General features: G+C 38.4%; 1 protein-coding gene across 4 annotated transcripts; it reads right to left on the reverse strand.

The window, feature by feature from the left end:
* Positions 1-3,217: 3,217 nt before the first annotated feature.
* Positions 3,218-24,978, reverse strand: LOC132145690 (protein lin-28 homolog A-like). Of its 4 annotated transcripts, XM_059556893.1 has the most exons (5): positions 24,495-24,509; positions 23,323-23,439; positions 22,128-22,285; positions 12,516-12,694; positions 3,218-3,780 (listed from the first exon to the last, which is right to left on the reverse strand). In XM_059556893.1, exons 2-5 carry the CDS (start codon positions 23,330-23,332, stop codon positions 3,558-3,560), a joined length of 570 nt encoding a protein of 189 aa, XP_059412876.1. In that variant the 5' UTR covers positions 23,333-23,439; positions 24,495-24,509; the 3' UTR covers positions 3,218-3,557. The 4 variants fall into 4 exon arrangements, with proteins under 4 accessions (XP_059412876.1, XP_059412874.1, XP_059412875.1 ...); XM_059556891.1 differs by lacking the exon at positions 23,323-23,439 and having other exon boundaries at positions 24,495-24,978; XM_059556892.1 differs by lacking the exon at positions 24,495-24,509 and having other exon boundaries at positions 23,323-23,536.
* Positions 24,979-25,485: the final 507 nt, after the last annotated feature.

A 25,485-nucleotide genomic window follows, 5' to 3' on the forward strand; every position in this document is an offset into this window, starting at 1 on the left:
GTATGTATAGTGTGTATGATTGGCTACAGGTGAGAGTGTAATCAGTGAAATGGAACATGGGAAATGTAGTCCGGGGTTACATGTAACACTCTGTGTAATGGGAAAGTCAATGTAAGGGCAATCGAATGCCATGCCAAGGACCAGATTCATAACAATCCTCCAGTGGTTGTAGCGAGGTATGTTTTTTGAGGAAAACATTTCAGGAATCATCCTCATATACTGGATTTCTACAGTGACTTCAAGTTTGAACTTCCAAAATGCAATTTAAATGCAGAGCTCTAAACGATCCCAGCCGAGGAAGTGTCTCATCTTATTCTGCTTTAAATTTTCCTTCTATAAGCTTATGATAACACCTCCATGTCCATCTCCTGTTGTCCTTTCAAATCAAAATCCATCCACAACTGTTCTGGCTTGCACATGGTGTTTGATCGGTGCATATTTCTCTCCTGATTCAGAGAAGAGAAAGCAACATTAGGGGTAGAGGACTCATTTGAATTCAAACATTAACTGATGGACTGTAGTGGTGTGGATTATTGTGATGTTTTTATCAGCTGTTTGGACTTTCATTTTGACGGCACCCATTCACTGCAGAAGATCCACTGGTGAGCTAGTGATTCAATGCTACATTTCTCCAAATCTGATGTAGAAACAAAGTCATCTACATCTTTCCTTTAATCAATGTATCAAAGCACCACACCAAGTGTGAAAGAAACAATGCCAGCATGATCATAAAAAGATATTTATTCACCAGAAAGCAGTTGTCAAAGTTAACACTAATACACATTTTTGGGCATATCATTCTTTGCATGCTTTGTGACAATGAACTGAAAATGAAAGCGTTCTCTCTGAAACCACTCAACATGGATCACAGCAGAGAAAACTCCAACCGAACTCCACGCTATTTGTTTGCTATATTCAATGTGGCTACATTCTTTGGTCACAGGAACACTAAACGTATTTGCCTTTTTCTAACACACATGGAACAAACAGTCCTGAATGACAACACAAGATGACTGAAGGACACACAAACTGAACACAAGCAGAGCTTCACATTTGTGCAGCATCTGGAGCCCTGAGCATCAGCCAGCAACAAAAAATGAGAATAATTATAATAATAAAACACTGATTATCCTCTTCATTAATTAAAACCAAACAAGAAATAATTTACTTTGAGTTAATCTCAGAGTACATTACAGAAGAAAAAAAAAGCAATATTACAGAAGCATTTCTCCTGTCAGTTGGTCTAAATGTTATCTACAAATTACACACATTTGACCAAAACTGAATTTAAACAGTGCAGCTACATTGCAAACTATCACACGTCCCTAATTAAATACATTAAATCTAGAAAATTAAAGCTAAGTCACACATTCACTTTCACGCTCTCTCTCTCTCTCTCTCTCTCACACACACACTCTTAAATGGACAGTATTTTGTTAGCAATGTCCATTTAAAACATCACAACACACCCTGAGGTAGATTTGTATAGATTCAAAACAAGTTATGTATCTTGTTCTCACTTTAAATAAAGGAAGAAAAAAACAGTATAATTATATATTGAAAAGATAAAGGAATATACACTAATGGCGTAAACTGAGATATAATACAATCTTATTACAGAGAAAGAAACAGTTCACATTATTTAAACTGAAAACTTCAAGTTTTCAACACTATATCCAACTATTCCAACACCTAATACTTCCATGCAATAACATACTAAAACCATTTCAGGTTATTCTGAGGGACAAATTAGCCTCCAAACAGAAAAACACTCTTGTGGAGCAGTGATGTGCCGTTAGTTTTGAGGTTACCAACCAACCATTGTAACATTCAACCTGTGCTCAAACACACACAGTGCTTGAAACCAAACCGGTTCGGCTTTGCTGCAAGAAATGATACAAATGTGCATTTATCAATCCACTGAGTTTCTGAAAGTTTGAGGATCATGTCAAATATACAAAAATGCTAAACACACAATATATGATGCTTTCATTTGGCAAAGACTAGACGCTTTCCTCAAACACTGTGAAGCCTGACCCTTCAGTCGCTCCCCGTCAAAACACGAACAAACCTGAACTTCATGCAGTCATGGAGATAAATCATACAAAAATACTTAGAAATCACTATTTTAGGCCAAAAATGAAAATTAGTGCATAATTATTCTCAGCATAGTTTAAGCACTGTTAATTCTAGTCACCAGCTGTCAATCAATACCCTACTACAGATAAAAACATTTAACTATGAACTAATTATCAAAAGGAGTCAGCTCTTGTTGTGACTGAGAGCAAACAGAGTCCATCACAACATCAGAGTCTGAGGTCAGTTTGTGGCTACAAATAAATAACAGCGGTTTTAAAAAAGAAGATTACAGTTTGTTATTAACAATAAAGTGAGATCTAGTTAGACAGGATCTCCTCTTGGAATAAGCTTCAACAAACCTTACACCCCATCGGCGTCTCATATGACGTTATATAAGGAAAGAGATTAAAGATGATCATAAAAACAGGTGCTGTTGTATTGGTTCTAGTTTTCAAGTACCAGCTGGGAATATGGTGGATTTCTTCTGGACTTTCTTCTGCCCAGAATTTCCCAGACCTTTAAACGAGAGCGAGCCTTACAATTACACAGCATTAAAAATCTAAGAAAGCCACCGTGTCTTTCTTATAGTAACTAACTAATGACAGCGCAGTCAAAATATTTCCACTGATGATACAGAGAGGCTGAGGTAAGATTTGCAGGAACACAGCATTTTAACATTCACTTGGCCTGTGTAAACCACAATCAGAAGTCGTCTCCGACAATATCAGAAAAATAAAAAGGGATGTCAGATTGATTTCTGCAGAGTACAAGTGAATAACAGCTCTGATTCTGCCATCACAATGCAAGAGAGAGATGCATTTCACCAGTATCACAAATATTCAGGCTTATTGCGATAAGTAAACGATGCATTTTGATTGTTTCAGAACAAATCTAAGACACTTTGCTAGCTAATGCAGAAAATAAAACTCTTTCTCTCACACACTTGCTTGACACAGGGCAGATCTCACAAAACCTGTCAATCACAATGTACTGATATTTTACCCTAAGATTTTTATATATGTGTGTGTGTGTGTGTGTGTGTGTGTGTGTGTGTGTGTGTGTGCGCACATTGTGACAAGTGTTAGAAGACAAAAAAATATAAATAAATAAAAAATAAAAAGTCCTAAAACAGTCTCCATTTGAGCAAAATATAATTTCTGTAATTGACATTTTTGTGAGGTCTGTCCTCGATTTCGTGATTATCCATCTGAAATCGCTGGTTCATCCCAAAGCAGTTGTGTATATTCAGAGATCTTAAAGATGACATTTTACGAAGATGTATATGATGATGATCATATTTTTCTAAGTATCACATTCTATACGGTTTAATCTGGTTCGAATTTCTTGACTAAAGTTCAAAAGTGAGCAGCGACATTCATTTCTGCTGTTTGAAAAAGAAAAACCTGAGTTAGTTCCAAAAGCAGCTTTCCATTGCAGCTTTTTGATTGGTGCTTGTGTTTCCCTGACAACCTCCCCGACTAATCAGAGCTTTCGGGAGGGAAGGGGGTGTGGCTCATGTCCTCCTCTTCTCCTGTAGTGGAGGCTGTTGATTTCCCCTGAGATCCCGGTGACAACTGCTGTGCTTTGATTGGACAGTTGGCCACCACGTGGGTGATGCTTTGGCAAAAATGGCACTTTTTTGGCTGAGGTGGCAGCTGGCATTCTTTGGCGTGATGATTCGGCCCTCCACAGTTGAAGCATCTGGAAGTGGTGCAAGAAAACGTGTGATTTACAAGAATGAGCACTAGAGGGCGCACTAACATTTAAACCATAGACTGTATAAAAACAGCTTTAAACAGTTAGAGTCACTGAGATATCAGATTTTACATGCAATCTTTATTGTCCTGCTTTATTTATATAATGATTCAGAGGAGAATGAGAGTTATGTACATCTACAGCACTATAGAATCAAACACTTTTTATTCTCTTTTATGATGCTTAGAATGATAACAAAAAGGTGAGTGAACTGTGATGAATGTGACTGAGCTCTAAAAAGGATGTAAATAAATAAAATGAATGGGTTTATAAAAAGTTATTGACAAATTATGTACAAGTCGCCAAAACAACAAACAAATGAAATTATGTTTAGTATTATAACATTCACAATCTTGTTTAGAAAATCATTTAAATTTTACAAGATTTTTTAATAATAATAATAATACTTCTAGTACTGCATGCATCCTCTTTATTATTATTTATTTTTAAAATGACACCGAAGTACTGTATTAAAATCTACGCTATATACTCTAATATACTTACATTTATATGTAGTGGAGTTGAAATATAAATGAAATATAAGAATGTAATATAAATGAGTGTAGTATAACATTAACAACTTATTCACAATTTACTTAAATACATTATTACAAACAAAGTAGTTCACATTATTTAAGCTATTTTCCAAGCAGTCTGAAGCTGCTTATGGAACCAAAATGGAAAAAATTATTACTATTATTATTATTAGTGACACAATCACCTATAAATATAATGTAATTATGAAAATATTTGTAATATTGTATTAAACTCCACTTCATATACTCATGCGCCATGTACTAAGAGGAGTTTAGTACAATATTTCAATGTCACTTAAAAATAATAAATACTATAATTTTGGGTTAGCGATTAATTTAAGTGAAAGCTTCCTGTGTATTTAAGCTCTCGGTCTTGTGGGGGGAGTTATTGATCGGCCAGAGGAAGGGGGTGTGCCATCTCTGTGGCTCTTTGTTTCAATATGCAGCCTGACCTTTGCACTTTGATCCCTGCTCTCCTGCCCACCCCCACCGCGCTCCCATACATCACACCTCATGGTTGCCATGGCAGCGTTCACCTCTGACCTTTCTCAGGCACTTACATCTGTCATTAAAGAGTAACTAAACCCTAAACTAACTTTTTTTAGTTAATGATTTGTAAGATTGGGGCTTTATTAGTGCTGTTCATTGATTCGAGTAACTTTTTTGACATTTGAGTATAGTTTTAATACAATATATGGTGTAAAAACGTCTGAGTGCTGCCCTCTTCAGGTTGAATGGTGGCTACTGCAGTTGATTTTTCCTATTGGATGTTGCGGTGGCAAGTGACGTAAGCAGTTTCCAGCTCACCACGCCCTTGGTACAAGCTACCACGCCCCTGGCAGTGGAAATGGGCTTCTCCACACAGCTCGCGCTGAAAAGCGACTCGGTGCGGGAGTTAAGACCACAGTTTGAGAAAAATCCTCCACTTCAAATGAACGCTATGTTGCAAAGCTACTTGCGTCACTACAGTCACTCTCCATTTTAGTGACTCTGACAGCAGCTGTCAATCATAGGTGTGATCGACAAAGGACAAAAAAGCAGGAAACTAACCTGTGCTGTGGGGCACGGGTAACTCTCTGTGAGCATAAATTCTGAGCTATTAGATTTTAAACAACCTATTGATCCAGCAGGTCAGGTCACACAGGGTGGGGGAAGGAAGTGCTCTTTGTTTGGTCAGAACCGGAGATATTGTGCTAAACAATCCAGAAGCAACATCTCAAACATTTACATAGAACCGCAACATCTCATTATAGGTAGTAAATGCGAGGGTAATTTAGTTCAATATCTAAACCGACCCCAATAAAATGTTCAGGATTTTAGGAAAAACTCAAGAAAAGGAGAAGTCTTATTTTTTCACCCTATAATCTTCAAGAAATTAATTCAAGAAACAGTGGACTTAAATGTACTTAATTCTCATAAAATAAAACCATTATTTTAATATGTAGAAGAGTAGGGCAAACTTTGAGATGTATCACGTCATACAGTTGTGTCTTTAATGACACTATGTCACATGGTTGTATGTACCCTCAACATTTCAATTTATACTCCTACCATACAGGAAAGAAAAGTAACAGTGTGGATCTTTATGTGGAGAACTCTGATCATCTTTCTGCATGATGATGCATTTAAAAGTTAAAGGCTGAACAGATGTTTATAAAAATTAAAGGCTTTAGCAGATTAAAAATAGCATGACAAAATTGACAAGATTATAAATGTTGATTATTAGTACATCAAACCCCTTTATCTAAACCTCTGTCAGTCATGCACATCTACCATGTTTGTAGTTTTTAATAATGCTTTTTATTTGCATTTGTGGTTCAGAACCGAATTCTTCGTCAAAGCACAATGGATTGTTGGCAATATAAGTATAGCCCAGTCCTGTCAAAACTGCACTGGCTCTTTATAAACATTGTATAGATTTTATATTCCTTCTTAGAGAAAAATGGTATATGTGAGGATTTCCAGTCAGGATTTAGACCGTATCATAGTACCGAGACTGCTCTCCTTAGAGTTACAAATGATCTGCTCTTATCATCTGATCATGGTTGCATCTCTCTATTAGTGCTATTGGATCTTAGTGCTGCGTTCGACACTATTGACCACAATATTCTTTATAGACTAGAACACTTTGTTGGCATTAATGGAAGTGCATTAGCATGGTTTAAATCATACTTATATGACCGCCATAAATTTCTAGTAGTGAATGAAGAGATATCATATTGATCACAAGTTCACAAATTTTCTGTTGCATAGAGCAACAAAGATAAGGCGGCAACAACCCCAAGATGGCTTTGTAAATAATTAAGTACCAGTGCATTTTTCTTCTGGTAGACAGAGAAGGCCAACCTACTCTGTGGTACAAGGTGCAATGATGAGTTGAAGATTTACAAGTTGATATAAACCTTAGAGCACCATGATAAACGGCATCTAAGGAAGAAAGAAGATAAGGTGCAAACTGATATACATCACCGTAATCAAGGACAGGGAGAAAAGTAATGTAATTTTTTTTACATTAAAGAAAAGTTTCTTTTTTACATTAAAAGAGAAGCAAAACTTGTTCCTGAAATAAAACCCAAGCTTGATTTTCAGTTTATTCTTCAGTTGAGTGATATGAGAGCTAAAAGATAGGGCATCATCAACTATGATGCCTAGATATTTGTACTCTTTTACTAATTCAATCACTGTACCTTGAACTGTACCTTGGGGAAGTCGTGGCCTAATGGTTAGCGAGTTGGACTCGCAATCGAAGGGTTGTGAGTTCGAGTCTCTGGCCGGCAGGAATTGTGGGTGGGGGGAGAGCATGTACAGTTCTCTCTCCACCTTCAATACCACGACTTAGGTGCCCTTGAGCAAGGCATCGAACCCCCAACTGCTCCCCGGGCGCCGCAGCATAAATGGCTGCCCACTGCTCCGTGTGTGTGTTTCACTGCTCTGTGTGTGCACTTTGGATGGGTTAAATGCAGAGCATGAATTCTGAGTGTGGGTCACCATACTTGGCTGACTGTCACGTCACTTTCACTCTCACTTTTTTCACTTGAAAAGTCTGAAGAGATACTAAATTATTTTCAAGTTTTTTTGATTTGGAAAATAACATACTTGGTTTTATCAGTATTCAGAACAAGTTTTAAACTGTGAAGGCTTAACTGAATGATATTAAAGGCTGACTGAAGCTTAGACAAGGCTTGCTGTCCAGAGGAAGCGCTGCTATACACGACAGAATCATCGGCATAAAAATGAAAGTTGGCATCCTGAATGTCATAATCAAGGCTATTTATATAAATGGTGAATGAAAGGGGCCCCAGCACCGATCCTTGGGGAACACCTTTGGAAATCTCTAATGAATCAGATTTTTTACCTTCGGCTTGAACACACTGGGTTCTTCCACTCAGATAGTTTTTAAACCAAGGAATAACGTGACTTGATAAACCAACAACCTTCAATCTGTGCAGCAATATTCCATGATCCACTGTATCGAAAGCCTTTGGTAAATCAATAAAAAGCGAGGCACAAAATTCACCATTATCCATTGACCCTACAATATCATTTAAAACTTTCAAAATAGCCGTTGAAATACTGTGTTTTTTGCGAAACCCAGATTGATTGATAGACAACACTCTGTTTGCCTTTAAATAGCATGTCCACTGTTCACTAATAAGGCTTTCTAATATCTTTGATAAAACGCAGAGCTTTGAGATTGGTCTGTAATTATTCATTATAGTGGGATCCCCCCTTTTAATAAAGGAACAACAAATGCTGATTTCCAAATTTCTGGAATAACACCAGTATTTAAAGAAAGATTAAAAATATAAGTTAAAGCGGATATAATATAATCTGCTGCTAGTTTCAGATACACAGGCTCCACACAATCAGGACCTGAGGATTTGTTTATGTCAAGCAAACAGTGCTTTATAAACGTCAGTGCTCTGAATGTTTAAATCTAAACTCTTCCTTTTCTAGATGACTTTCTGCATTAATAAAATCAGAATCAGAGCCTGTAAAATTTAGTGATTCAAATAGAAACCTTATTAACCTTATTAAAGCAATTGAGCATATTTTCTTTATCTGATATGCTAGTGGAATCCATTTTTATACATGAAGGAAAGCTAGACTTGTTTTTACTACCTGATATCAGTTTTATATTCTGCCAAAATGTCTTGGGATTATTTGAGTTAATAGTAGTATTTTCAATAAATTATCAGCCTTGGCTTTTCTAATAGCGACCGTGCATTTATTCCGGAGCTGCCTAAAATGGATCCAATCGGGGCCAACATCAGATTGTCTAGCTTTTGCCCAAGCAACATCCCGCTCACGAATTTGAACAGAAAGGGCTTCAAAAAAACAGGGATTATCCCTACCTTTAACAAGGAATTTTTTTAAAAGGTGCATGCCTGTTGATGATTGATAAGAATCCATCATAAAAGTATTTCCAGGCAGACTCAACATCGGGAATAAGAAAAATACTGTCCCAATCATAGCGTGCTACATCAAAAAGAAAGGCTTGTTCATTAAAGTGTCGTGTACATCATCTAGTGATAATACGTGGTTTATGCTTGGGTAATTTGGTATCTCTGACTATGGCAACGACGCAGTGATCACTAACATCATTAGCATATACAGAGGCCAAAGAGTACTTATGAGGCAAATTGCTAAAAATAAGATCAATTAATGTGGACTTTTTCTGTGAGATGTGGCTGGGGGAGGAAATTACTGATGAACCTCGAACACCGGAGGGTTACACCATCTTCAGAGCTGACAGGCGTGCTGCAAACTGCGGAAAGAGCCATGGAAGAGGAACTGCCGTTCTAGTAAACCAGTCCTGGTGTACGGATACCAAGGTCATCTCTCAGCACTATTCCAAAGAAGTGGGATTTCTAACCTTGAAGTGTAGGCCGCTTTCTCTACCCAGGGAGCTACACTGTATCATAATAAGTGTTGTCTACACCACCACCCCCCCCCCCCCCCCCCGCTAAAAATTTTACACAACATGGTCAGTAAACATGAAAATGAGTATCCTGAAGCTGCTTTTATAATCTTAAAGATTTTAATCACTGTAATCTTCATAAAGTCATTCCAAAACTGTATCAATGTGACATTTCCTACTAGAGGTAATAAAACACTGGATCACTTCTACTGTAACTTAAAGGCACACGCAGCTGAACCCAAAACTCATTTTGGGAAGTCTGATCACATTGCTATGACATCATGGTCTATGGAGAGGAAGATTACCTGTTCCTCAATGGCACTGTGGTGGAGCGAGCCGACAGCCACAAATTCCTGGGCCTGTATTTGACATCTAACTTGAGCTGGACTACAAACACTGTCAACCACAGTGAAGAAAGCTCAAAAACAACTATTTTAATCAGGCTTTTGAAGAAGGCTGGGCTTGTGATGTGCCCTCTTACTCATGCCTACAGAGGACCTAGAGAGACTGTCTTGACATATGGCATTACCGTGTGGTTTGGCAATGCAACACGGGCAGAGAAAAAGTCTCTCTCCAAAGAGAGCAGAGAGAATCACTGGGACAAACCTCACACCCATGACCAAATTGTAAGAATTTGACCGCTGTAACCCATGACCGCTGTAAAGCCTGGTTCACATGGGACGATTTTAAAATTGTCGGCCGATTTTCCAAACCTGACAGACCCCACACACGGCGATAAAAAATCACGGGTCTAACAGTTTTGGTCGTACAGTGTGTGGTGTGCAGCCACACGGCAAAATCAACACAACACACACAAACCGATTTGGCTCCCGAGCATTCCCAGGTCAGACGGGAAATCTCGCAAAATCCCTCGAGATCAAACGTGACTTCAGAGTAAACAATCATGGCGGACGAAGAGGATGCAGTGGCCATAGTTTGTGCTTTGCTTTTAACCGAAAAAAAAACCATAAGAAAAACAAGAAACCGGACTGTCTGGTGCGCCATGCCACCGGCTGTTTTGATTTTGTTTCCCGGTACTTCCTCGCCGCCTCGTCACCTCGCTTTCTGATTGGCTACACGCCACAGTCCACAGCCTGCGTGATTGTTTGTCCTCGGGGGACACCACACACGAGAAGAAATCGGGCCAAATAAATCCAACATGTTGGATATCCCCGATTTGAGATCGGAGCGGTCCCGACGTCCTTCCGAGCAGAGGAGAGCAGTCTTAACACACCACACACGGCAGGAATATCTGATCAGATTATTTTACGATAATCAGAGCATCCTTAAGATTGTCGGAAGGGGTGAATCGGGGCTAAAATCGGCCTTATTATCCTGCCGTGTGAACCAAGCTTAAGAAGAAAGCTCAGTCCATACTTGGTGACATTCATCATCCAGCTCACTCACTTTTGAAGCCCAGACACAAAACCTACAGCCTGAGACATATAAGAGTGGACCGTATCATCACACATAAAACATGCTTCTATAACAGCTTTTATCCAGCAGTGGTGAGACTAATGGCAAATTAGTCATTATATATAATTCTATGAATTAACTAATGGCTAATTCATAGAATTAGGGTGTGTATGGTTTATATGGCTAGCAAGCACTGGTGCACTGTGGTTATTCATTAATTTATTTATATAATTTTGACTTCTAAGGGTGATGCAGTAAAATTTCTATGTATGTGTACAATTCTCTTTGTGCTCTGCAAATGGCAAATAAAAAGTTAACTTGACTTTGAGAAAGCCACGTTTCTAGCATTTGTAAAACTGCATTTTTCCATTTTAAAAATATATCTAAATTATGGCCTATGCTCTCAATGTCAAATGCATAAATGTTAATCCATGCATTTATGACCTCAAGGTTAGATTATTGTAATGCTTTATTGGGTGGTTGCTCTGCACCCTTAGTAAACAAACTTCAGTTAGTCCAAAATGCAGCAGCAAGAGTTCTTACTAGAACCAGGAAGTATGACCATATTAGCCCGGTCCTGTCAACACTGCACTGGCTCCTTAATAAACATTGTATAGATTTTAAAATCTATCTTATTACTTATAAAGCCCTGAATGGTTTAGCACCTCAGTATTTGAATGAGCTCCTTTTACATCATAATCCCCCACGTCCACTGCATTCTCAAAACTCAGGCTATTTGATAATACCTAGAATATCAAAATCAATTGCGGGCGGCAGATCCTCTTCTTATTTGGCGCCTAAACTCTGGAATAACGTAACTAACATTGTCCGGGAGGCATACACACTCTTGCAGTTTAAATCTAGATTAAAGACCCATCTCTTTAACCTGGCTTACACATAACATAATATGCTTTTAATATCCAAATCCGTTAAAGGATTTTTAGGCTGCATTAATTAGGTAAACCGGAACAGAGAACACTTCCCATAACACCCTATGTACTTGCTACATCATTAGAAGAATGGCATCTACGCTAATATTTGTCGGTTTCTCTCTTATTCCGAGGTCACCGTAGCCACCAGATCCAGTCTGTATCCAGATCAGAGGGTCACTGCAGTCACCCGGATCCAGTACGTATCCAGACCAGATGCTGGATCAGTACCTAGAAAGGACCTCTACATCCCTGAAAGACAGTGGAGACCAGGACAACTAGAGCCCCAGATACAGATCCCCTGTAAAGACCTTGTCTCAGAGGAGCACCAGGATCTGTTTCACAGGAAACAGATGATTCTTCTGCACAATCTGACTTTGCTGCAGCCTGGAATTGAACTACTGGTTTCGTCTGGTCAGAGGAGAACTGGCCCCCCAACTGAGCCTGGTTTCTCCCAAGGTTTTTTTCTCCATTCTGTCACCGATGGAGTTTCGGTTCCTTGCCGCTGTCGCTTCTGGCTTTCTTAGTTGGGGACACTTCATCTACAGCGATATCGTTGACTTGATTGCAAATAAATGCACAGACACTATTTAACTGAACAGAGATGACATCACTGAATTCAATGATGAACTGCCTTTAACTCATTTTGCATTATTGACACACTGTTTTCCTAATTAAAGTTTTTAGTTGCTTTGACGCAATCCTTTCTGTTTAAAGAGCTATATAAATAAAGGTGACTTGGCTTGACATACTTAAGATGGATAGTATGAACATTGGGACACAGTCCAAGTTAATCAGATGATAAATTCTGTATAACTTCATGAAGTATTCGTGAATAGAGTAAGAGCACAGAATGCTGTAGATCTGAACAGCACTCACCGATCTCCTTTTGGACGCCATTTTTGGGTTCCCTTGGGTTTCTTCTCGCTGCCTACACACTGTGTCCCACCTGGCCCCGTCACCGATAAGGACTCCAGACCCTTAGAGGACCTTTTGAAGGTGAACTCCACAGCTTCTCCTTCCTTCAGACTCCGAAAGCCCTCCATATGAAGCTTGCTCTGCAGAGATAGGTTAGAGACATTTATACTGTCATCTATCTATAAACAAACACTTGCATGAATAAAGATTTTCATGACAACCAGCCATTTCTCTTGACATTAGAAATGTGTAGTTTAATATACAATTATATTAATGCAAATATGCGCTTAGTATAGAATTTTTTTTTTTTTTTGCCATGAGACTGAAAGACAATATATAAATAGATAGACAGCATATAGATGAGCAGAAAGCTTTGAAATTCCCGCAGCACCAGAAATGGAGTGTTCAGAGCTTTTACCAGACTGAAGCCCTGAACTCAAACTAAACCCAAACCAGCACAGCACAATCCGGCCCAACCAAATCACATGGTAACAAAAAACATTAAATTGCTTATTGGAAAGATGCCACTAAATTATAAAAGATGGAGCTATAATTATACCTGAAAAGACACTACAAACCAGCAGAATAACTGAGCTGTATAAAAGATCACAAATTAAGAAAGACACTAGCAAAATACAGACTGAGTGATCACTGTCTGGCTAAAGAGAGAGGATGACACAGACAGAGATGGCAGCTGTGAGAACAGAGACTATGTTCACTGTTTGCAGAAAGAGGTGGAAACAGAAAAATCTCTTACTGCACTGTGGTTACTATCACAACATCAGAGCTACATATTTCCCTGAATTTCAACAAATTAAACAATTTTATAGATGACAGACATGGATAGACAAACAATAGATAGACGGATAGAGAGAGACAGACAGACAGACAGCGAGACAGATAGATGACAGACAGATAGATGATAGACTGACGAATAGAGAGACAGACGATAAACAGACAGATAGATAGTAGGGCTGGGCGATATATCTAACGATATGATCATGCACATCTAGTCAGTAAATCTGGTTCCGTGATTACCGCTAAATCTCCATCACCTGCTTACAATTGGCATTTAATAGACTGAGCCGTAGATCACTGACAAGCTACGCAATATCGCGTTCATGATCTATAACTCTATTAAATGCCGCTCCAATTATAAGCAGGGGATGGAGATTTAGCGGTTACCGCGGAACCAGATTTACTGACTAGATGCGCATGATCATATTGTTAGATATATCGCCCAGCCCTAATAGATAGACAGACAGATAGATGACAGACAGACGGATTGACAGACAGACAGATAGCTAGACAGATGATAAAAGCATTTGATTCTATTTGGCACAACGGATTATAAGCTTTTACAAAGTGGTGTACAGGGTAAAGTTTTTGACATTGTAAAATAAATGTGTTCGAACAACAAATGTGCGATCCGAATTGGCAACAAACATACAGAATTCTTCACCCAGAAAAGAGGAGTGTGGCAGGGCTGTAGCCTGAGTCCAGCGCTGTTCAATATTTAAATCAATGAATTAGTGGTGCAGTTTATAGCCCCTTGACTCTCTCTACAAGACAAGAACATCAAGCTTTTGCTGTACGCAGATGATCTGGTGCTGCTGTCATCCACCCCGCAGGGATTACAGCAGCAGCTGGACCTGCTGGACAACTTCTGCCAGAACTGGGCCCTGGCAGTAAACCTCAACAAGACCAACATTATGGTTTTTCAGAAGAAGCCCAGGTGTCAGGAACACAGACACCAGTTCAGTCTAGGCAGCACCGCTCTAGAACACACGATGCAGTACACTTACCTCGGCCTGACCCTCACTGCATCGGGGAGTTTCAGTTCGGCAGTGAATGCTCTCAAAGATAAAGCTCGAAGAACTCTATATGCAATCAATAAATAATTCCAAAATATTGAAATACCGCTTCCAATTTGGTGTAAAATCTTTGAAAGTGTGATTCAGCCCATAGCACTGTATGGAAGTGAGGTTTGGGGTCCACTCAGTAATCAGAGCTACGCTAGATGGGACAGACATCCAACAGAAGCCCTACACACAGAATTCTGCAAAATTATTCTAAAATTACAAAGAAGAACACCCAATAACGCATGTAGGGCAGAATTAGGCCGATTCCCATTGATTATCAATATGCATAAAAGATCCCTCAATTTCTGGATGCATCTTAAATCAAGTCCCACAGAATCGCTACATTTTAAAGTGCTACAAACCCAAGAACTGAACCCTGAAAAGAGTCCACTCAGTCAGCTAATTCTGAGACTTACTAACCTGACTAACTCTACTAACACTAACCAGTCTCAGACCAGCACTGCTTCTCACCCAAACATCAGAACCAATCAAATTAACAAACAATCTAAAAATACATATCTGGAACATTGGGATCAAGAAACTAAAACACAAAGTAAATTACAATTCTATCGAACTCTAAAATCTGATTATGAATATGAAGATTATCTTCAGAGTGTCAGAGACAAAGCAGAGACGGATCCTGACCAAGTACAGGCTCAGTGAGCACAGTCTAGCCATCGAGACGGGCAGACACAGAAAGAGCTGAGAGTGTGTGTGTGTGTGTGTGTGTGTGTGTGTCAGACCCTATTGTGCACCACAGTGATCCTTAGTATGTTTGTGTATTTCTATGTAAGTTAATGACTGTGGTATCAAATGTTCACATTATAATCTGTTACAGTTTAACATTCTAAGATGTTATAATAATCAGTTCCATTACTGGTTTGTTAATTCTTTTGTTATTTATTTAATTTTTTCTATGTACACTAAACTTTGGCAATATTGTATCTTTACATTCATGCCAATAAAGCAATATTGAATTGATAGACAGACAGATAGATGGATAGAGAGACAGATGACAGACAGACGATAGACAGACAGATCGATAGAGAGACCGACAGACAGACAGAAAGACAGACACAGATGATAGACAGATAGACATATAGATAGATAGTTGACAGACAGACGATATAAAAATAGACACAGAAATACAGATAGCAGAACCGCTTTATTTCTTGTACCATTGTTTATCTACAGCAGGTTTGAAACAATTGGTATTGTGAAGAGCTATACAAAATTTGACTGGTTATATTGTAAATATATTGAAGTGGAGTATCGTAGAGGTGTGGATGAGTTTGTTGATTGGTGTCAATCTAGTTCAAATAGCAGGAAAACAAAAATTATTTTTGACTTCAGAACAAAATGAGACACTCATCAACAGATAACAGTTAAAGGGGAGGGCATTGAAGTTGAATGAGTGAATGATTTGAGTAAATGAATATAAATATCCTGGGACAGTCGTTGATGTAAAACTGACATGGGATGTAAATACAGCAGCTGTTTAGAAGAAAGGACTGCAACGATTGTATGTCATGTGTAACCTTCGACAGTTTGGTGCGGGTAAATGCATGTTGGCTGTACTCATCAGCAGTCTGATAAAAGTATGTGAATCTCGAGATGTGAGGGAAAGCCATGCAATTCTTCACAATGCATCTCATCCTCTTTGTGGTGAATATGAGTTTTTACCATTGGGTAGAAGGTACAGGGTACCATTATTACGGACTGCCTGTGCACAAAGATTTTTTACATCATCCAGTATAGCGCTGTTAATTATTTTTTTGATATCACAGTTGTCATTTAACATCTGCGGCAGTGATTCTGTTGTTGTGAGAGGGATGTTGTTTGATTCTAGTTGCACTGTATTTATTTGTAATGTGTTGTAACCTGTTGATGTTGGTATTTGTTAATTATTGTTGTTGATGACTGAAGAGTTGCCACAGATACAAAAATAATTTCTGAAAGGACAACTAATAATTTAATACAGATTTTTTAAAGATATTTACTAAATATTAATCAGATATTTTAATAGCACTTTCACAACACACGCAATACACACCATTTCAAATAGTAAAATCATGATGTTAATGCTTAGAATAAATGTACATATAAAATAAATAAATACACAAATCTACTTATGCTTCTACAAACAATCTAAAACAGTACTTGAATTTTTGTGGTCACATGTTGTATTTGAGCGCAGTTTCAAAATAAAATAAATAGTTTAACGGAGTTTAAAAATCTTTTTCAGCCTAGTCAAATAATCAAAAAAAAAAAAAAGAAAAAAAAAAGAAAAGAAACAACTAATTCAGATTAATCACACTGCAGATCAAGTCTTAACTTTATGCATTGTGGAATACAGTACCTATGCAATGTGCTCTATTGTACACTGCATATTTTAGCCAAATCCCAACTTGGTGCATGCCTTCTAAAACAAAACAAAAAAAATTGCATTTAATTAAGGTTAATTTCTATGAAATCTGCAATTCTGAAAGAACCAGTGAAATGGCATCTTCCCTGTCCCCAGTTCTGTTGCTACATCCCCTTCATAACCACCTCTTCAATTGTTTAGACATGTTACTCAAAACTATATTCAGACGTACCTATAATGAATGAATGATGCATTTATATAGTGCTTTGTGTATTGTTGTACACCCAAAGCACTTTATAATCATGTCGTGGGGGGGTCTCTCCTCAACCACCACCAGTGTGCAGCGTTCACTTGGATGATGCGACGGCAGCCACAGGACAACGGCACCAGTGCGCTCACCACACAACAGCTACAGGTGGAGAGGAGAGAGTCCCAGCCAATCAAGTGGTTGGGGATTATTAGGAGGCCACGAATGACAAAGATGAAAGTGCAGTGAATGACATGAATGGGAGTGTCAGATATAGGCAAAATAACTCCATCTGGTTAAACCTTTCCCGGCTCACCAGTGCTGAGGTTCTGCAGTGGAAAAAGGTGGGGGAAGCTCACATTCCTGAGATACTTGCTCTATAAGCGCATGGAAATGGAGCTTGAGAAACTCCTTCTGCTTGAACTCCTAACAAACAACCACCAAAAATAGGAGACCAAAAATTGGGCATGTGGTATATTTGTGAGATTGTGCATCAAGCTGACTCCAGCCGTGGTGTTCACAGAACAATCTGCTTTAAGGTGGTGTTGGTCTGCTACCTTAAAATCAAGCCTTGTAATAAGATTGCTTATCTTCTCACCAGGGCATTCCTTGGGTGAATTCTTTTAGTCTTTTACACATTAAACTCTTAATGGTCTGTAATAAATTCCACACATTCTCTCGGAGAGCAAAACACTGGAATGCTTAACTTGTTTAATGAAGTGATAGAGATTTTACCATCTTTTACCCCAAATGCATTTCTTTCTTCTGCATAAAACAAAATACATTTTCAAGAACACTGTGGCTCATACAACTTTAAACGCTTATTATTTTGACAGTATTCAAAGTAGCTTCCCCATCATTGCTAGCTACACCAGGTGAGAAGTCCACAGACATCCACACTTCGGATCTCACACAACGTCAGGTTTAACTGACACCCATCTCTCAGAGGGGGTGGGTCGCTGGGAAAGGCCCTGGGCAAAAGTGCCTCCCAACCCCCGCCAAGGCTTCCTGAAACCGTCCGGAGCTCCATCCTTTGACCTTCTCTACCACTCGCCCTCCTCTTTTACTCCAGAGGTTTTTTTATGAATGGGTTCAGCTAACAACCCCCTCCCCCAAATATTCCCTCCCTTCCTCCAATCTCTTGGTCTCCATTCCCAACATTCACACTTAGCAAGTCTTTCAACTATTTCCCCCCAATAATTATGAAATTTTTCTCCATCAGCCTCTCATTTTGGTCATCTCCACAAACAAACCATTCATTCAGTGATTCCCTAGTCCAAGGACAGCCATTATCTTTTTAACCTGGTAGGTCCTGCAATTATCAATATACTGTATCCACAGAGACTCCGGTAGGTTTGAGCACTGCTTGCTTCCTAGTTATCAAAACCAAACTACTCAAGAATATCCAGAAATCTGCCTCCTAACAAGCCAAGGTCAAATTCACATTGTGCAGCAGTACAAATGGGTTAATGTACATTTACATTTTGAACAGACCTTAAAGATATCTTAAAAGGTCACATTTTATTAATTTATTATTTATTTTATTCATATATATGGCTTTTTTCACGATAACTGAGGTCTAGGGGCCATATATCTACCATATAAACTTTAAAACAGTCAGTCCACAGTAAAGTTCACACAGCCTGAATAAAGTATCTGTAATTTTTCACGAACTGTTGTGATCATAGGTAAATCTCTACACGTGCGTGATTTCACATGGAGCAACATTAACTACACCGAGCCGTTGTTCACTGACAAGCTGCGCAAAACATACGCAAAATGAGATTGTGGTTTGATGACACTCAGCTATATATCTCAACGAGACCACATGAAACTTCTAAATTATCTAAGCTAACAGAGTGTGTTAAACATTTTAAAGACTGAATGACCAATAATTTTCTCTTATTAAATGTGGATAAGACAGAGATATTAATTATTGGACCAAAAACAGTACACAGAATCTTGTAGATTAAAATTTGCAACTAGACGGATGTACTGTTACTTCCTCTACAGTAAAAATTCTGGGTGTTATATTGGACAGCAACTTGTCCTTTGAAAATCATATTTCCCATGTTACAAAAACTGCATTCTTCCTTCTTAGAAACATTGCCAAGCTACGAAACATGTTACCTGTTCCTGATGCAGAAAAGCTAGTTCATGCATTCATGACCTCTAGACTGGACTATTGTAATGCACTTCTAGGTGGTTGTCCTGCATCTTCAATAAGCAAGCTACAGGTAGTCCAAAATGCAGCAGCTAGAGTCCTTACTAGGTTAAGAAAATATGATCATATTACCCCAATTTTACAGTCTCTGCACTGGCTACCTATTAAGTTCCGTATCAGTTACAAATTATCATTACTTACCTATAAGGCCCTAAATGGTTTAGCTCCTGTGTACCTAACTAGACTTATACCACGTTACAATCCATCACACTCCCTAAGGTCACAAAACACTGGACTTTTGGTAGTTCCTAGGATAGCAAAGTCCACTAAAGGAGGTAGAGCTTTCTCACATTTGGCTCCCAAACTCTGGAATAGCCTTCCTGATAATGTTCGGGGTTCAGACACACTCTCTCTGTTTAAATCTAGATTAAAAACGCATCTCTTTCGCCAAGCATTCGAATAATGTATCTCTTAAATTGTGAGTGTAGTTGCATCTGCATTTTTATTCTTTAGCTTTGGTTAAACTAATTTTACTTTTTTGGAACAGCAGCTATGCTAATGATGTCTCTATTTGTTTCTCCGTTTCTGTTGGGATCTTCATCCCGTGGTAACTAGGATTTACACAAGCTCCAGTCTGTATTCAGAACACCTGAGAAGAGATGATGCTGACCCTCAGAGGACCCCAGATGATGCTAACCCTGAAACAACAAACAGAACTAACAATTATTGCTACAAGTGTGACTGCATCTTATAATAATTGCTGTTAATAATGTTCATCGTCTGGCTGACTACGTCTTGTATTAATTTTTCTGAAAATTCATGTCATATGCGCACAAACTGACAGTCACCACTTATAAGCTACTACTAAATATTGTAGAAACGTAATTTTCTGTAAAGTTGCTTTGTAATGATTTGTATTGTAAAAAGCGCTATACAAATAAACTTCAATGGAATTAAATCCTGTCAGCTTACCATACAAATTCACTTCGTAAGATGTTATGTGAACAAACTGTATATTGATTTGCGTGAAACCAGTCCACAATGACAAATCACACTTTTTTTTTTAATGTATGTGGAAAAGTGTCACTGAAGTAAATCAAAATAAGTTAACATATTACTTTTAGTAGTTTTTTTTAAAGGTTTAATTCATTTATTCACCATTATTTTGTTCCTAAACTGTATGACTTTTTGATATTTTTAGAAATGTCTTTCTCCATACATCGAAAGTCAATTGGGACCAAAGAAAGTCGTATGCATTTGGTACGGCTATCCCTGTCCCACACAGTCATCAGTTCAGGGTGTTGATGAAGACTGAACAAGCCATGCTCCGCTGATGTTCCCATCTCAGTTTGACATCCTAGTGTGTAGTCAATGAGACTTAGTGTCAAAGTGTGCTAAGCTCCAACACCCTCCGCTCATCCTCCCAGACTCTGGAGGAAACCAAAGACCTCTTACTTGGAGAGAGATGGAGAGATCACTCGACACCGTGTGTAGAGCTGCCTGCCCGTAAGATGCTCTAATCTCTGGGTAATTTTACACAATGACCTCAAGTCATGAGGCAGTGGCTCATTTGGCTCAGGGTGAAAGGTGATCCACTGTTTGCCGACTTGCTGCTTGTTCTGGGGCAACAGCTTGTTGAATTATTGCTGATTGAGAAGGTTAGTGTTCATGACTGACTGTAGACAGTATTCTGCCCAATGGGATTTTTTTTTAAATATAGAACTTTAGCAGAACAAAGTGACTGCAAATGTTATAATCATTGTGGTTTGATTTTTTGGCTTTTACTGTTCATTTACAAGACAGCATAGACAGGAAAATCTGAATGAAAGACTAGACAAGGAACATGCTGAGATCAGGCTTGAACCTGTGAGCATGTACACAACCCACTGACAGACAGTTCATACTTAAACAAGAAATAACATCTTTTGAGTCACCCAACTGCACTGGGGGGAATAAAAAGCTTTTTTTTTTTGTGGTTTCAAACCCAAGGATACATCCAAACCAAGTGAATAAAGGTAAAGTGGGACCACTGGCAAAATATTACACCGTTTCATTTAAATATTACAGTTTGTGTATTTAATATTTTATTCATTTTCCCAACACATGGTGTAGCGGTTTAAAAATAATGGCTAAATGCTAACTGGTATTAGAATTTAAAACAGCAGCAATTAAATTGTATTAAATAATATATACACACACTTGAGACTGAAGGGGGGGTGGGGTCTCAATTACAAATCCATGAATTGGCATTCCAGTCAATGCTCATAAAACAGTTACATGTTTATTTGCATAAGTATTAAATAAAAAGGATTAACCTTCTGGCCTCTTCAAATAAATTTAGTTAAAAACATTTTACCTTATGAACACCAAAGGAAATGTGGAGTTTCCAAAGAACCAAACAAATACTGGCATATAGTTCAAAAATTGTGAGATACAATAATAATAATAAAAAAGGTCCCACTTATAAAACATGCTTTAAAAACGCTAAAAAAATGTCCTAGACCTTCAAGAACGAAAGAAAAAAACAATTCTGAACACAGAACCCAGAACCCAACACATGACCAAAACAAAATCACAGTACAGCCAAGAACCCCGTATAAAACCTAGAAAAGGGTGACTGATGGGAGAAAATAATTGGTAGGCCATCTCTGCTAAACGAATGAAAAGCCTTTATTAATAAGAATGCAGGGTTTGATTTAGACCTTAATGTTCGTGCATCTGCACCCAAAACAAAATAATAGCTTTATAAATGGTAGAAAATAATTATAAATGTGGCCTACTGATACTGTAAATATTTAATTTTGCATAGTAGCCTAAACCCTTGTGAATGTCGCATGTGCCATGAGAAAATAAAGCAACGAGATGATAGAGAAAGAGGAAGGCCTTACACAAACCCGGTTCGTTAAAAACGACGGCATCATTTGCTCTCTCTCACCTGATGAACGAACACATCCACGGGTGAGTCCAGACAGATGTCCTCTTGATGGGTCATGGACAGAAAGCCGAAGCCCATGCGCACATTAAACCATTTACAGACGCCACTTCCACGAAACGAGCTCGAGTCTTCCTCCTCCTCGGTCTTTGCACAGCCCCCTATAAAAGCACACAAACATCAGTCTCTCACTTAACGTTACAAACAAAAATATAATGCTATCGAAAGTGAAAAAATAAAAAATAAAAAATAATCTGTGCGTGGAAACGCTCAAAACACGAGTGGGTGAAACGCGATATAGATTTCCCACACAAAAATATGCCTTGTTTTTGTTTTTGTCTAAATTTATAAATCTAAAATAAAAATGTTTGTTTGGGCTATATAAAAGCGCAAATAAATGCACAATCCGACCAAAGGTTGTAGCTAAAGCGTAAATTCTTCAACAGGTAACTTTTCAGTTTATTTTTTGGCAGATTTTGTAGACCGCAACGAAACGCAATAATAATTCCCGTTTCCACAAGGAATACATTTAAATATCTTTAATTACAAATCGCCAACAAATCTTAGAAATGCACATTTAAAAACAGGGAATATCGCAGTCAAACCATGAGAAACCATGCTATTTCCCCCCATTATGTGAATCAGTGAGAAATAATTAACCGTATCAGGTTTAAAAAAAAAAAAGGACAAACTATAGGCTACTAATATATATATATATATATATATATATATATATATATATATATATATATATGGCGATATATAAGTGCATCATTCATTCATTAAATTGGGATACACAAATAAAATAAATACAAATTAAAGTTGATTTTTTTTCAGTGGCCTTACCCGTGTAATATTGCTCATAAACTGAGCCCATTTCACCCATCTCGCCCATCAACCTCCAAATAAATCCCAAGTTAAAAAAAAAAAGCTTCAGACTTTCCTCCACATTTCAAAACTCCATCCAAAACAAACATAAAAACTACTTTATAACGTCGCCAGAAGAAACTAACTAACTATAAATTTGGGCTAGCCTACATTTTAGCGGCAACGACGCGAAATCCCAGGGCTTCTGGGAAGAGCCCTTTGTAAAGAGACCCAAATCTGAAAGACAATGCAGGAGCTCCGTCCCACCCCCTCTTCTTTATCCCCCTCTCTCTTCACTGACCCCCCACGGGAAGATCACCCACGACATCACCTTCAGCCATGTCTCCAGGATGTCTTCAACCTCGTCTTGCTTCACACCGCGAAAAATTGCGTTGAGAAGATCATTGATTGGGCCCAAGTAGCATAAAACCGTGGTCCTTGTTTATCACTGAGTGAATCATAAGACAAGGGTCACTGTAGCACCCCCTCAGTTTTAGGTCAAGTCTACGTGATGCTCAACTTCACAGAGCTGATGAATTGCACATTTCTGCGGCGACAGGGTCCAAATTCACCAATGGACCAATCGCAGATGGAGAACATGTAGGGATTGGGAATAGGAAGTGCCCTCCCCTCTTAAACCCTCAGCATGCTGACACACACACACACACAATTTAGCAGGTCTATTCATTCATGATTAAGCCCAGTTCTCATTACAAAATGATATCAAAGTAGCTACTGTAAAAAATGAAAATGTGTGGGGGGAAATCTGAAAAGTGGTTATCAGAGTTAAGACGCTTCATAAAAACGTGACTTTTACTAAATAGGCCTACACATAAAACGCCATAAATAATGTTAACTAATTTTCAAAATAACATCAGATACATTACAAATAACAGATAAGGCTATTTGTTAGCAGATGAGTCTTAAACGAAGCCTCGATACAAAACTTTTATTCCTATGGACCCCCTTCAGTAGCTCATGATCTTGACAATGTTCACAGATGACAGCAGTTCTGGTTTGGGCTTGGCACACGTGCGCGGTGTCCCATCTCGAGCAGAGAACACGTGATCAATGAGACACCGAGCCGTGTAAATGTTATTTAATTGATCTCTGACGCCAGCGCATAATGAATATGTAGTGCCCGTTTCAAACACCATTCACACTCAGCAATTTACAATGACATACATCTGCAAAAACATCCGGAAACATGGAGGAAAGTTTATTTTAAAACGCTAAAATAAATATTTATTTATTGCTGTTTTGCACATGACTACAATATGACAAATCTTAAATGACACGTTTATATCCCTTATTTTTGGATGCAGAAGATATTCATTTAATTAAATTAACTGCATATATTTCACAAATTAAATGTGGATTGCTTATTTCTATTTTCGTTTATTCGTCATTTTATAGTGCTATCTGAGAAGCTCTCACCTGTGCGACTGAGATCTGGGCCGAAACTGCTTGATGTCTGGGTATATATGTCTGAGAAGTCCTCACCTGTGCGACTGAGAGGCGGATTCGCCGGAGGCATCTTCACGACTTGAAATAGGCCACTTGTTAAAAATCGTTGGCTGTCTCTTTGTTGATTAATCAACTAATGAGGACTGGTCTCCAGCCTGCGAGAACCTGTCAGTCCAAGTATTGCTCTCCTCGAAGGCACTTTATAGTGTGTGTGCATGAATGAGGAGCAGTGAGTCAGACGGGCTCCTGCTGTGGTTCTGCTCTGATGACGGTGTGAAGATTGTCATGAGGCCCGTCACCCGCAAACACAATTAAAGCCGCATCCACTTCCCAATGAAATATTCATGCAGGATTCTTGGATGCCGTTCATCAGCTTCCCAAACGCACTCTCAACAAGAGCACAGGTTGCTGACTCATGTCAGAGGAAACAGAACAGCACCTGTTAGTCGCGTTAGTCATAAAGCTTCGTCTAATTAAATACATCGAACAGAAGCAGAACTCTCTTCGTCTGATAATTGGGCATGTGCTTCTGTGGGTCACGTGACGCGCTCCTTCAACGCCAATCAAAATTGCAGCTGGAGCTCTGGCTCTACTTACCGCGCATGATTGGGAAAGAAAGAAAGAAAGAAAGAAAGAAAGAAAGAAAGAAAGAAAGAAAGAAAGAAAGAAAGAAAGAAAGAAAGAAAGAAAGAAAGAAAGAAAGAAAGAAAGAAAGAAAGAAAGAAAGAAAGAAAGAAAGAAAGAAAGAAGTATATAAATGTATTCATGTGAAATAGTTGCAATATCTAAACATATACGTTGTCGCATGTACTTTTTAAGTCACGTTACATTCGGCACATGGTGTCTGGTAAGGCTGTCTAATATTTTCAATTAATCATATTTTGTGTAAATGCATACACTTTGTTAATGCAGAAACAAAACAGGGAAATAATAAATAAATGAATACATAAATAAATAATTAAATAAGAGAAACAAACAAATCTGTTCTTTGGTCACAACAATTATTGAAGAAGATTATTGAAGAAGA

Source organism: Carassius carassius, chromosome 8 (genome assembly GCF_963082965.1).
Source record: "Carassius carassius chromosome 8, fCarCar2.1, whole genome shotgun sequence".
In the NCBI taxonomy this organism is placed as follows: Eukaryota; Metazoa; Chordata; class Actinopteri; order Cypriniformes; family Cyprinidae; genus Carassius; species Carassius carassius.